This window comes from Salvia splendens, chromosome 19, assembly GCF_004379255.2.
Source record: "Salvia splendens isolate huo1 chromosome 19, SspV2, whole genome shotgun sequence".
Lineage (NCBI taxonomy): Eukaryota > Viridiplantae > Streptophyta > Magnoliopsida > Lamiales > Lamiaceae > Salvia > Salvia splendens.
Window position 1 is genome coordinate 968,565 of NC_056050.1, and position 13,618 is coordinate 982,182.

Sequence of the window (13,618 nt, forward strand, 5' to 3'; positions counted from 1 at the left end):
ATTTTCTCAAATAATTTGATAGATAACCAATTGTGCAAGAATATAGAGATGCATGGTTCAAACGGATTCGACCGCTCGGCTCAAAACCAGGCCATTCATCATGGTTTCAAGTCTAACCATAACCAGAACTGTAAATCGGGTGGTTGAAAATTCAATTTAAAAATTTCCAAACCATGAGGTGACATTTCGGTTCAAAATCGGAAAAAAGAGCAAAAATCAAGAAAATTTTGAGGAATAACCATATTAAACCGCTGGTTTGAACCGGAACTATATCTCGGATTTTGGTTTAACCGGATTCAGCGGTTCGGCTCAGAACCAAATTGCTGATCATAGTTTCATTCAAAACCAACTGGAACCGTCACTTAGGTGGTTCAATTTCGATATAAAAATTTTAAGCCGGTCCAATTCTATCTTTCGCTTAACCAAAACCGACGATTTCCAATCCGACGGCATCAGTTCATGACTATGATATATAGTCATATTATCATCTTCAATAGCGTTGAAATCTACGTCACGTGCGAGCTCGAAGCTGCATTCACATTTGACTTTTTAAGGTTATATATATGCATTGCTTCATTCAAACGGCAATTTAGATCAAGGAATATTCAACATTTGTATTCGTTTGCTGCTTCTAGATTTTCTTGATATTTGAAAATAAATAAATGCTGACAGAAGATACAAGTTATAATTCAATTGCATAGAAAATCGATTTTGTGATAAATTAACTATGAGACAAAAGTTCATAATTTCTTAAAATAGATCTTTAATAAGTAATTAAACTAATCAATCGTGACCTATAAGTCATCAATCCAAGGCAAGCATTTTATCAACTGCCTTACAAAAAAAAATTGGTGGACAAGATTTAGTTTCTAGTTCAAGTCTTTAAAATTGGTTCAATAGTAATCGCATGATATATGCAATAGGGAAAAAGCAAAAAACCTCAGTTTCAACACCTACTCTAGACAACGTATGAAGGCACCGCGTGGTTTCATACCACCAGTTCAAGCCTCGCTCAATGCGTCATTTATTTTCTCCCGCAAGAAAGGGAAATCCGGACTCCACCCTCTGATCTACATGTCAAGACAATATTCAATTCTCAAATGACTAGGATTGATTAGTTACTTATATTGTAAATTAATCGGATGAGTATTGAAATTAATTGTACTAATTTAGATATAGTCTATATATGAATGCCAATGGAAAATTAACATACTCTAATTCGGGATAATTACATGTTTCATACAAAATATTTTACCTTTGTTTCAATTTAGTAAATTTAGTACAAAAAATATTAAGTTTACATATTTCATACAAAAAGTTTACTTAGTGATCCAAAATAATACATTCTGTTAAATCCCTACTAACACCGTTACTTCCAATTACATCATACATACAAAAAGTTTCATCAATGTTTAGAATTTGTACAAAAAGTTTTAAATTAAAACTTTTCATTAATTATTTCAAACACAGTTATTTTATAACTCACACAAATGGAAAACACGAAGAAAAAAATCACCACTCTTCACCATCAAATTAGCGAATTGCATTTTATTGTCGCAGCTTCCTCAAGTAACAATGGAGAATACAACTAAAATGATATTGAATCTTCTTTGAAAAAAAATAAATATTGACTTATTGACTGTTTGAAGCTCAAATTAGCCATTTTGTGAAAATGAAATATGGACTTATTTTATATTGTGTTCTATAAAGAATACAATAAAAATAGAGTATATTGAGAGGCAGATTTTTTTTAAACCACGATCAATTGTTGGAAGAATTGATATTGACTGTTATTTTTTAGAGTGATTAATTGTATTAAATCTCTAATTATTCTTTTATTATGATGATAAGTTGGACAAATTATAAACTAACTAACGGTGTTTAAAATATTTAGCGGAATGTATTAATTTAAAACACTAATATAACTTTTTGTATGAAATATGTAAACTTAATACTTTTGTATTAAATTGAAACAAAGATAAAATATTTTGTATGAAACATATAATTACCCTAATTCGGACATGAAACATGCCCAAATATATGCTTGTTTTCTAAGCCTATAGTCAAAAATATAAGTGAAGAATACTAAGTATACATATAAATCCAAATACATAATTTGAAACATTAACTTCCAAAAGTTGTGAATCTTTCGATTGTCAAATAATTATATTGGACTTCTAATTAGCATTGTGCTGGATCACGAGCTCTTATAGTTTATAATTAAAAGGATAGTTGGATCTTTTATTATATAGTATTTGACTATTTTCTAATAATATTATGCAACTAAAATACAAACTTCCCTCAACGCTAATGACAAAGACATATTCCATAATCAAAAGACATTCCATAATCATGCGAATAGTTGAGTATCAAATCAAAACGACTGTATACAAATAAATACTCCCTCCGTTCCATGTTCTCCGTTCCATATTAATAGAGTTGTTTTTCTATTTTGAGAAGTTCCAAGTTAATTGAGTCATTTCTATTTTTGATAAAAAGTAAATCTCCCTTTTACTTTATTTCCTCTTCATCTCTTTTACTTTACTCTCTCTTACTTTTTCCACCATCCGTTTAACACACTATTCTTAAACTCCGTACCAAAAAAAAATGTCTCTATTAACAAGGAACGGAGGGAGTAGTACGTTACATAGTTTAGTCCATGTTATTATTTTTATCCATTTAGTTTGCTTCCAATATCTTAAAAATTATTGTTAATGCCGTTCATTTTACATATATATTACATAAAAATCAAATCTCAATTTATACATTTTCTCTATAACTTTAAACAAATAAATAAAAGATCAAATCGAGCCTTGAGTTTTATGTAATTTGTACAATTAATATCATGAATATTAAATAATAACATTTCCCACGACGATATAATGCTCACATTAATTAGGTAATATAATATTTTTCTATATATACCCCACACTTATCGTAGGGTCGGACACAGTGAAGAAGATCGTCGCTAGCAATTGATGACAGACTAAGATTAGAGTGAACTCTAACCCTACAAAAGTCATATTTGATGGAATTTATAGATCCTTAGAGCATCCGCAATGGCGCCTAGCGCACCGCCTAGCGCACCGACGCTAGGCGGTGCGCTAGGCGAACCATTGCAACCGCCTAGCGATTTTCGGATAAAAAAACCGCCTAGCGCTAGGCGATTTTGTGGCGCTGGGCGATCCGCTCGGCGCCATTGCAGCGTCCGGATCGCCTAGCGCATCGCCAAGCAGATTTTTATTTATTTTTTATTTTTATTTTCGAAACACTATATATACGCGGTTTGCACGTCATTTTCATTCACACCACTTGTTTTAACGAGTACTCTCTCTATCTTAATTTATGTACAAGATCAACACCGAGAAATGAGTAACGCGGGTGGTATTAGTGGTGGTAGTGGGGGGATGCTGAGGAGTACGAACGTCGAATGGCCGAAGCGTTGGAGGCCTATGCGACCCGCGAGATAAACCAATGGATGCAAAGGGCCTTGCAGCCGGCAGTACCTCGACCTCGCCCAGTGGTCCACCGCCGAGAAGTGATTGATCGTGATCACGTAGCTGCACATCAGCGCCTATACGAAGACTACTTCGCACAGGAGCCGCGGTTCAACGCCAACCTTTTCAGGCGCCGTTTTAGGATGAGTAGAGCCCTGTTTATGCGTATTGTTAACGCTTTGGAGCATCGATATCTGTATTTCCGCTTCAGGCACGATGCGGCTGGCAGACCCGGCCACACACCTATTCAAAAGTGCACTGCGGCAATCCGGCAGTTGGCCTACGGAGGCGCGGCAGACATGTGGGACGAGTACCTCCACATCGGTGAGACGACTGCCCTGCAATGTATGAAGTTTTTCTGTCAGGGCGTGATTGAAATATTCTGTGATCAGTACCTTCGAAGCCCTACCCCCGAAGACTGCCAGGATCTGATGCGGATGCACGGGGAGCAGCATCGGTTCCCGGGGATGTTAGGCAGCATAGATTGTATGCATTGGGAGTGGAAGAACCGTCCTGCTTCGTGGAAGGGGTTCTACACGACCGGCTACAAGAGAAAGAATCCCACGATGATCCTAGAGGCCGTAGTTGATTACCGGCTGTGGATTTGGCATGCGTATTTTGAGATAGCCGGTTCGAACAACGACCTCAACGTCCTCAACTCGTCGCCACTTTTCAACGAGCAGTGCCAGGGCGTCGGTTCGGCCATCAGTTTTGTCGCCAACGGCAACCAACATGATATGGGCTACTACTTGGCGGATGGGATATACCCTAGGTGGCCCGTCTTTGTGAAGACGATCTGATGCGCATCAGATGAGAGGAAGGCCTACTTTGCGGCACGGCAGGAGTCGGCGCGCAAGGACGTGGAGCGCGCATTTGGTGTGCTCCAGTCTCAATGGGCGGCAGTTAGGGGTCCAACGCGTTTGTGGCATGTCGACGGCATTGCTGATATAATGTACGCATGTATGTCATGCACAACATGATTGTCGAAGATGAAGGTGTACAACTGACTAATTGGGCCAACGACGATAATGAAGCCGGTCCAAGCCACGGCGTGGCCGCCCCCAACGTACAGAGTGGGGTACCTCACGATGAAGCCGGCCGCCTCCAAGCACATGCCGACATGCGTCAAACGGAGGCTCATATTCGACTCCAAAAGGATTTAATTGAAGAGTTATGAGCGCGGAGGACTGCAAGGCGTTAGTTTTTTTTAATTATGTAATTTTTTTTAATTAATGTACTTTTTAAATTTTAATAATATTATTGAATTTTCCCGTATCTGTGTCGTAAATTTAATTCGGTATTTTGTGTGATTGTTAATTATTTGTTTTATATAATTTTGAGTGATGTGGCTAGGCTATGGCTAAGCTATTGCTGGGCTATTTGCTTGTCTTGATGATGTGGCAGGAGAATTTTTAGGGCTGATGATGTGACAGGAGAAGTTTGTGGCTAGGCTATGGCTAAGCTATTGCTGAGCTATTTCTATTGTGGATACTCTTATGAGTCGGCTATGAAGTCGATCGACCTTCAGAGTTTAGCCCCACCTAGATCCGTCACATTGTGGGGCCCCAAAAATGGCATCTGTATGCATGGAAAAAACAGTAGCTGTATCAAAAAAGCAAAAAAATGTCCATTTGATATCCATTATGGTCAAACAGAGAATACCAAACTCTGTAGCACTTTCCAACCTCTTTTTGTTGTCTTCTGACAACTACTCCCTCCGTCCCAAAGAAGATGACCCCTTCCTTGGGCGGCACGGAGTTTTATGAAATTTTATTTTGTGTGTTGAATGCAGAGAGTAAAGTAAGAGAGATAGAATAAAGTAGAGATAAATATGTTTTCATTTATAGAAATGGGTCATCTTGGATGAAACAAAAAAAAAAGAAAGTGGATTATCTTTAATGGGACGGATGGAGTACTTTTTTCTCGATGGAAAGTCAAATAAACTTGTTTTAAAATGACATAGAATCTAGAAGGTTTTTTTAGTTTTTATCAATTCTTTTAGCAAAGAAAGAATCACGAAGTTGGAACATGACATTTTGTACAAATTGGACAAAGTCTCGAAGCCGACTGTTAGTATATTTAGATGCTTCAAAAAAAATTTTCTTTATTTTTTATTTGTCGACTGCAAATATATACATGTCATTTCTTGACCTATCCGAACTGTCCCATCACAACAAAATACCATTTTCGTAATATTAAATTAATAGATGAATAAAATGCAATCCAATTCTTGACCTTGAACGTTGAAATTTAAGCCCAAAAAGATATTCTTTTTCTTTCTCCATCACCATACGTACGAGTATTGAACTAATTCAAATTTAAAGTTAAATCATCTTGTCTATATTCTCCCATGAAATTCCCCTCCCTTTCCTACTTTTATTCCTTCTCTCTCTAAAAAAACAATCTCTCTCTCATGTTGGAGATGGATATCATGGACCAAGAGGACTTCTTGACCCTCAAACTCTCCCTAACCCCGGGCCACGACCGCGAGGGAAAGAGGAAAAGGACTGGAATCCCGAGTTTGCCTCATGAAATTCCCGATGAGGGCAAGATCTTTGCCCTCCTCCAAACAAGAGAGACAATGCTAAAGATGGATCACAACAAGAGATCAAACGGAGGCGAAGGCCTCCATTTGATCCACTCGCTCCTCGTCGCCGCCGCCTCTGTGAACGAAAACCATGCTGCCTCGGCCCTCGAGAATCTCGCCCAACTCTACCGTTCCGTATCCTTGAGAGGCGACTCCGTCCAAAGAGTTGCGGCCTACTTTGCCGACACCCTACTCGCCCATCTCCTCACCCGGAAATCGCCCTTCTACGACGCCATCATGAAGGGCCCCTCGCCCGAGGAGGAGTTCTTGGCATTCACGGCCCTCTACAAGGTCTCGCCGTTCTACCAATTTTCTCACTTCACGGCCAACCAAGCCATCATCGAAGCATTCGAGAGAGAGGGCGGTCGGGCTCTCCACGTGCTCGATTTCGACGTCTCCTACGGCTTCCAATGGCCCTCCCTCATGCAGTCCCTATCAGAAAACGCCACCGCAACAAACATCATCTCTCTAAAGCTCACTGCCTTTGGTAGGAACATGGAAGAGATTCAAGAAACTGAATCAAGATTGGTGAGTTTCGCAAAAGGCTTCCCCAATCTCGTTTTCGAGTTTCATGGCCATGTTCAAGGATCCAAGAATGCGAAGGTGAGGACGAGGAAGAACGAGACAATTGCTATCAACTTAGTATTCCATCTGACTTCACTCAAAACCCCCTCCAAAATCTCCAAAACTCTATCCTACGTCTACTCGCTTAACCCCTCGATCGTTGTCCTAGTCGAGCACGAAGGCAAGTGCACCAGCAACAAGTTCTTGCCTAGATTCATGGAGTCTGTGCATCAATTCGCAGCTATTTTCGATTCACTAGATGACTGCCTTCCATTAGAGAGCGATGAGAGGCTGAGCATTGAGAGGGATCATCTAGGGAGGGAGATCAGGAGTGTGATAAACTACGATAGAGAAGACAGCGAGAGCTGTCCGAGGTTCGAGAAGATGGAGACGTGGAATGGGAGGATGGAGAGAAGGGGGTTCGTGGGAGTTGAGCAGAGCTGCAGGGCAGTGATGCAGGCAAAGTTGCTGCTAAAAATCAGAAGCCATTGTTGCCCTATAAAATATGGAGAAAATGGTGGTTTTAGAGTTTTTGAAAGAGAGAATGGCAAAGCTATCTCTCTAGGATGGCAAGATAGGATTCTTATTACAGCCTCATCTTGGTGTTCTGCTGTATGATAGATTCTTGTATGAATTGAAATTCTTTAGTTCTTTTCTTTTTCTTTTTGTTGTGTAAAGTTTCTTCAAATATGAAAGACATGAAGCCAAAACCAGAAACATAACAAAATGAAGAGAACTTTCCTTTAAGCTTATTTAGTATAAAGAGCCTAAGTTTAATATTTCAAAGAGTTTTTAAAGGGAGAGCACAATTTACTTGTTAAAGATGGCTGTGTCCAATCATTTCGGCCCTCTTCCCGGTAAGCTTTTCATCAACATCCTTCTGTGGAGATAACGTAGCGCAGCCCCAGCTAGGGGCCAAGATGACATGATGGCAATGTAAGCAAGCAGCCAGATCGATTTGTTACTTTGACGCGAAAGTTGGTGCAAGCATCTTCGAATGATCCCTGAGCCCTTCGATCCACCACTATCTTCGGAGGTTTTATCATCATTGGTAGCAAAATGGGATTTCCTTCCACTAGGGACGTGGTTGTCGGTAACTGGAGCTGTTTGATCAGTTTGATCATGATCTTCGGATGTCTCCTCGACATCTGTGTGCTCGTTGCCCATTGCAGCAACCATCCCATCAGTTAGGTTGAGATACGGGCCTTGATCGATGGAAGTTTGCATAAGAGGAGAATGAGGCCAGGCGCCTTCCACCTGCAATCATGAGAACATATTAGGGGGATTGATTAATGACATCATAAGATTGATATTTTATATTTGAAAGATCAGATGATCAATAAAGCTCAAAAATTGCTCAGGTTATCGAAGCATGTGGTGGATTAGACGACGTTATTTGCTTATCACCAAAAGTAAACACCAGAGATAGCTATTAGATGGACGAAAAGATCGTGCACCTTGTTCTGTTTGTGCATGTATGGACTCGAGAGTAGAACTCCGAGAAATTCATTAACGGCTCTCACCCACCTGTGGAAAGAAGAAGAATTTGCATTTCAACATAAAGATGCTAGATTCTTGTAATTTCTACAAGTTTTTACTATGTTTACATTTGAATTTCGAGGTGAGGCTATTCTACATTCGAGGGGAACGTAGTAGTTTATGCAGTAACATAGAAGCTATAAATAACTCGACCAGAAAATAAATTTTTCGAATGAAGTACCATAGGCGAGATCCAGTTATGCCTTCAAAGAACGCAAGATGTCCACCGTGCAGAGATGTAGCTAAGACTACGTTTTTATTTGCTCTGCCATAAAAAAAACATCTTAGCAGTATACACGGTAGAAAGGAAGTCGGCAATTATGGAAAAATATAAGCAACTCTACCGGCATTCATCCCAAGGAATGGCTTCTCTGGTGCAGACTGGATCATCCAATGCACTTATGCAGAGCAACGGAACTGAAACTTGTCCAATAAAAGCAGAACTGCTACAACGTCTATAGAATGTATCCACAGTCTTCAGCAAACATAAAATAGTTACAATATGTTAGTTAGGTAGAATTTATGCCGAGTTGGAAGGAACGGAGTAAATTTGAAAAGCTCCATATATTCAGAAACGAGGAAAGAGAGGTACCTCGTATTTACCAACTAGGCAGGTGGCATGGGTATCAAAATCCCGAACAGTACGTGACTACATATAATAAAGGTATCATCAGCGAATGAAAACACTACTATAAGGCTAAATTACTTCAATGTAAAACTGTTCGAACAAAAGTAAGATTCTAGCTTGAGATTATTACGTAAGATTCTAGCATCAAGCCTCAATTAACCTTCACTAAGATCCTAGCTTGAGAACGATATAGTTACTTATTTTTCGTATGATTATCACAAAAATATGACGTGTATGAAGACGTATATTTTGTACAGGTAAGTGCAATCACTAAAAATATTCAGATGAACAATAAGAGAATTTATCATAAAGGGTCTTGAAAAAAGGTCATCCGGGTTCAGTGTTATGTATACATTTCGAAAATAAGAGCTCACAGTCAAGATAGTTCACAAATAGGCAAGAACCACAGGCACGGCTGAGAGTCTGAGACCCAAAGGATCATATTACGAATGTGGAAGACTAACCTTTATTATACCATCCCAATTAGCAAGGCGAGTATAACGAATTTCATGTCTGCATCATGCAAGCAAACATACTTCAGTTAGTTAAGAGAATAACAGTCCTCGACATATAAAGAAAAACCTACCCATGATGGAAAACAAATAGATGTAAGACTCTGGAAACCATCCATATTTCAATTTCAAGTCCATCAATTTTGGCATTCCCAAATTATTCAATTGCCTATATTGGTACAAAATTATGTAAGAAGGCAATGCAACATACAGCTTCGCATAGCCTTGAAGACCAATAGTAAGAGCTCGGTCATATAACTTTTGAATAGGCCTTCGAGATATAAACCTGGAACTGATCTGGGAATGTAGAAAATGGAAAAACAAATTTGAATATGAAATTAAATAACCAAAACAAAATCATAACACCAGGAGAAGAGTCTGTTAGGATATAGTGTTCGAAAAATATTATATAGTGTAAAATTGAAGTCACAAAGCAGCAGCAGTTTCAGACCTCACTCGGCAAATTTGATAGAGTTTTCACGTAATGACGTAAAATCACAAGAATTTGTCCGATCAGAGTACTCTCAAGCCAAGTCTAATTGTTGTTAAATAAACATTTTTAGTTCAAATACATGTAGTTCAGATCAACTGACCAAGAGATCCCAAGGAGAGCAAACTGCTGCAGCGCCTGCAATCGGAACATTTTCTCCGTCCTCTCCAAGATATTTTACCTAAGTTCAAAAGGGCATGCTCGATCAACATTGTCATTCCATTGTAAGCATGAAGACATAAGGCAGAACTCTACCAGAATGTTTGCACCGATACTTGTTCCCACTACAAACAACGGAGCCGCAGAATATTCTTTATGTAAGTGGTTTATAACTTCCCGTACATCTTCAGTCCATCCAGCATTATAAAAGCAATCACTCTGTTAAGTTACAAATTAATATCTGTCGCTGTACAATGATTGATATCAAATGTACAGTGATGGATTTGCCAAAATGACCAAGTTCTCATGGATTTGCTAAGATGACATATGCCCATGTCTAAATTAAAACGTGCTATCACTTTAACAAATTCTTGAGAAAGTGCAATTGAAAAGTCATTCTTTTGCTTATTTTGCTTACTTCTTCCATCTTTAGTACTTACAGTAATTGAAACGCCACCCAGTCCACGATGATTGCTGACAACCACATTCAATCCATTTTTGGCAGTACCAAAGGCGATATGTTTCATGTACTGCAGCCATAGAGGAGTAGATAATTACCCATAAAAATTGTAGAGAACAACAACTCTTTACCAATTCATAATGTCCCAATCTATCATATGACTACCCGGTTGACGTCAAAAGATATCAAAATTCTGGATAGCATGTAAACACTGCAATGATCAAGCCAAAGCTCGATTTTCCCCTTAAAATATTATCTTGAACTTCTGTTGATAAATTCAGGTTCAACTTAAAGGCAGACGAAAATTACCAAACATGACACAATTTAACCAAAAACAAGTGTAGTATGGCTATGCGATACATTTTCTTTTCCTGTGTATTGGATTTCATTTCACATTTCTTTAAGATTCATACTCACATATTAACGACAGAGACAGAGGCAATACATCAAATAACTGATTTAATACAATAAAAAGAAAATTAGATGACTAACAGGATGCATAACTCTTGTAAATTGTGGTAACAAAACTGATGGCTTACCGGAGAAACCGAATCACTTGTTAGTCCAGGAATTATAATAACAATAGGAGTTGCATCGTCCTTTGCAAGGACATTATCACTTTGAACAGCTATGCCAGAAACTGACAAAAAGCAAGGTAAATATGAAAAGGGACTAACAGAATTCAACAACCAATATAAGAAACAAGACACTTATCCAAAACATACCAACAAGACAAAAGTTTTGAAACATTCCAAGAAAAAGAAACTTGCATTTCATGCGCTACAGATAGATAATTCTTCTCTGTTGTCTAATAGTTATATTTTACATTGTTTATTCATAGCCTTACTCAGAAGATGATGCTTGAGAGAAAAATTTCATAACCAAAGTCCAAAGTAGGAAATAGTTATTGAATTCCATAGAGGTAACTAACTAAAAGCCAAAACTCCCAAAAACCATAATGGTTTTAGATTAAATAGCAATCCAATTCAAGGAGACATAGTAATTGAACATGGAACATGTAATGATAGAACTATTCACACAAGTTTTATATGCCATTTAGGTATTTGGATATTCACAAAATTCATCGTGACATTCTTACAGTAAACTATTGTGTGTGCCATATATTTGCTATGTGCCTCAGCCAATTTCACTTAATCACTTCGGTGTGATATCTTTACCATCTGAATGCAACAGCCAATCCAGAGCAAAAGTCCCACCGTCAGATGCATGAAACATCTGCCTGGAGATACACAGACAAATCAGGCGAATAAAAATAACACATCTATATACAATATCATCAAATCAAAAATTCCTAATTCACTAATTCTATTGATGCAAATGCTAACAATAATATAATAATCTTTGAAGAAGCAACAGATGATTTCACAGCTCTGTTTTTCCAGCAAGGAATGCAACTGGAATAAAATGGACGGCTCAAAGTTATCAATTTAGCTAAATAAATCCTTATTCCGCCGATAATTTATATACTACTTTGTTCATGACAATTTTCCGCATATTCAAGCATAACTTTGCATGAAATTATAAAAGTGAACGGCAGAAAACATTATACAATTGACATTAGAAGAACCTCACCTTCTATATGTGAACACCGGAGGCCTCCCAAAGAAGTTCAGAAAAGATGTTTGGATATGCGGGCTCGAGAGCCACGGTGTAGCCAAGTACCTATTGTAGCACAGAGAATTATATAGCAGATAATTAGCTAAATAAACTGGCTTAGCTGAATCAAAAAAATATAGTAAAACCTAAATGAAGTACTCCCTCCATCCCGATTCCCAAGTCAATTGAGTCGCGTTCCTTTTTGGAATGTATCGAGCTAAATTGATCATTTCCATTTTTGGCAAAACTCAACTATTTTAAATCCCTCTTTCTTTATTCTACCTTCCCTTAACACACTAAACATAACTTTCTTAATTCGCATGCCAAAAAAATATCATATAAACATCAAATTAAGCATAATAAGGCTCTCAATATCACTAACAAATCATAAATTCGATGTGAACATACAATTTCTTCGACACTACCTCCCGTGAAGCGTCAGGCACTTCGACACAACCCCGTGATAAATCTCCGAGCTCGAATTGTACGTCAAAGAAATGGGGGCCCCACGAAATCCAGTGAGAAGATCGTGAAGAAAATGGAATTCCAAGAAATTGTACGAGACGACGGAGAAGCAGAAAAGGGCCGCCGCTAAATAATGAGACAGGGGAATCGCGATGGCCGACTTTAGAAGCAGCTCGTAAGCAGCAGCAGGAGTTTCCAGAATTGCGTCGGAGCAATCCATGGAGATGAGAAAAGCTTCGATTTTTAATCAAACACAAGGAGAATAAAAGCGATTTCCAAAAAATAGGGGAAGTGGCCAAGTGGGTCGGATTTATTTTGCTGGAATTGAGATTTTATGTCGCGTTTTTCTACACTGCGTTGCGACGGTGAGTGCTGACGGTGTGAGAATAAACCTGAGGTTTTGGTGCGGTGGTTTTGTCTACAGTAGTTTACAGTTGCAACTTGAGTCGCTTATTTTTGGGAAGAAAAGGTTCTCCATTGCAAATTCGAGAAAAATAATGGAAAAAATTTGAGTATATCAATATTACTCCGTCCATCCCAACAAAAATATGCACTTTGAGTTTGACACGATTTTTAATGCAAAATTGATAAAGTAAAAGAGAGGTAAAGAAAAAAAATAATTAAAGTATTGTTAGGACGAACTAAAAATGAAAGAGTGCATATTCTTGTGGAACGGAATAAGTACAATTTACTCCCTCTATTCCAAGAAATAGACAAACTTGATACGACACGAGTTTTAATGTGCAATTGGTAAAATAAGAGAGATTGAGAAAAGTAAGAAATAGAGAGGGAAATGGTAGTCGAAGTAGTCTTAGTGTGTTGTGGGGTCCGCATTATTAGTGGTGTGTAATTGGTTAAAAACTTTCCATATATATGCTTCGTCTAATTTTAAAGGACAATCCAAAATGGTAAAACAAGTTTTTTTTGAGGACTAAAAGAGTGTATTTGATTTGATGATTTTTCGACTGATTACATTATATGAAAATTAAGGTTTTTATGTTAAAATAAAATGTTCACATCATATTATTGTAATACTACTATGTTTTTTGTTTTTATGTACCTAAATGAACCTAATTTGCATACTCTAGTGTTATTTGTTA

General features: G+C 38.0%; 2 protein-coding genes across 3 annotated transcripts; one reads left to right on the forward strand and one right to left on the reverse strand.

Annotated features, from left to right (window-relative positions):
- The first annotated feature begins 5,919 nt into the window (after positions 1-5,919).
- On the forward strand, positions 5,920-7,266 carry LOC121780092 (GRAS family protein RAM1-like). Its single transcript, XM_042177614.1, has one exon. The coding sequence runs from the start codon at positions 5,920-5,922 to the stop codon at positions 7,264-7,266; it is 1,347 nt and encodes a 448-aa protein (XP_042033548.1).
- A 101-nt stretch (positions 7,267-7,367) lies between these two features.
- LOC121780237 (embryogenesis-associated protein EMB8-like) lies at positions 7,368-12,988 on the reverse strand. 2 transcript variants are annotated; one of them, XM_042177775.1, is made up of 14 exons: positions 12,479-12,988; positions 12,030-12,119; positions 11,615-11,676; positions 10,976-11,076; positions 10,417-10,506; positions 10,073-10,195; positions 9,921-9,998; positions 9,539-9,624; positions 9,280-9,328; positions 8,780-8,836; positions 8,532-8,662; positions 8,369-8,452; positions 8,106-8,175; positions 7,368-7,905 (listed from the first exon to the last, which is right to left on the reverse strand). In XM_042177775.1, the coding sequence occupies exons 1-14, from the start codon at positions 12,736-12,738 to the stop codon at positions 7,486-7,488; spliced, it is 1,701 nt and encodes a 566-aa protein (XP_042033709.1). In that variant the 5' UTR covers positions 12,739-12,988; the 3' UTR covers positions 7,368-7,485. The 2 variants fall into 2 exon arrangements, with proteins under 2 accessions (XP_042033709.1, XP_042033710.1); XM_042177776.1 differs by having other exon boundaries at positions 12,462-12,596.
- Positions 12,989-13,618: the final 630 nt, after the last annotated feature.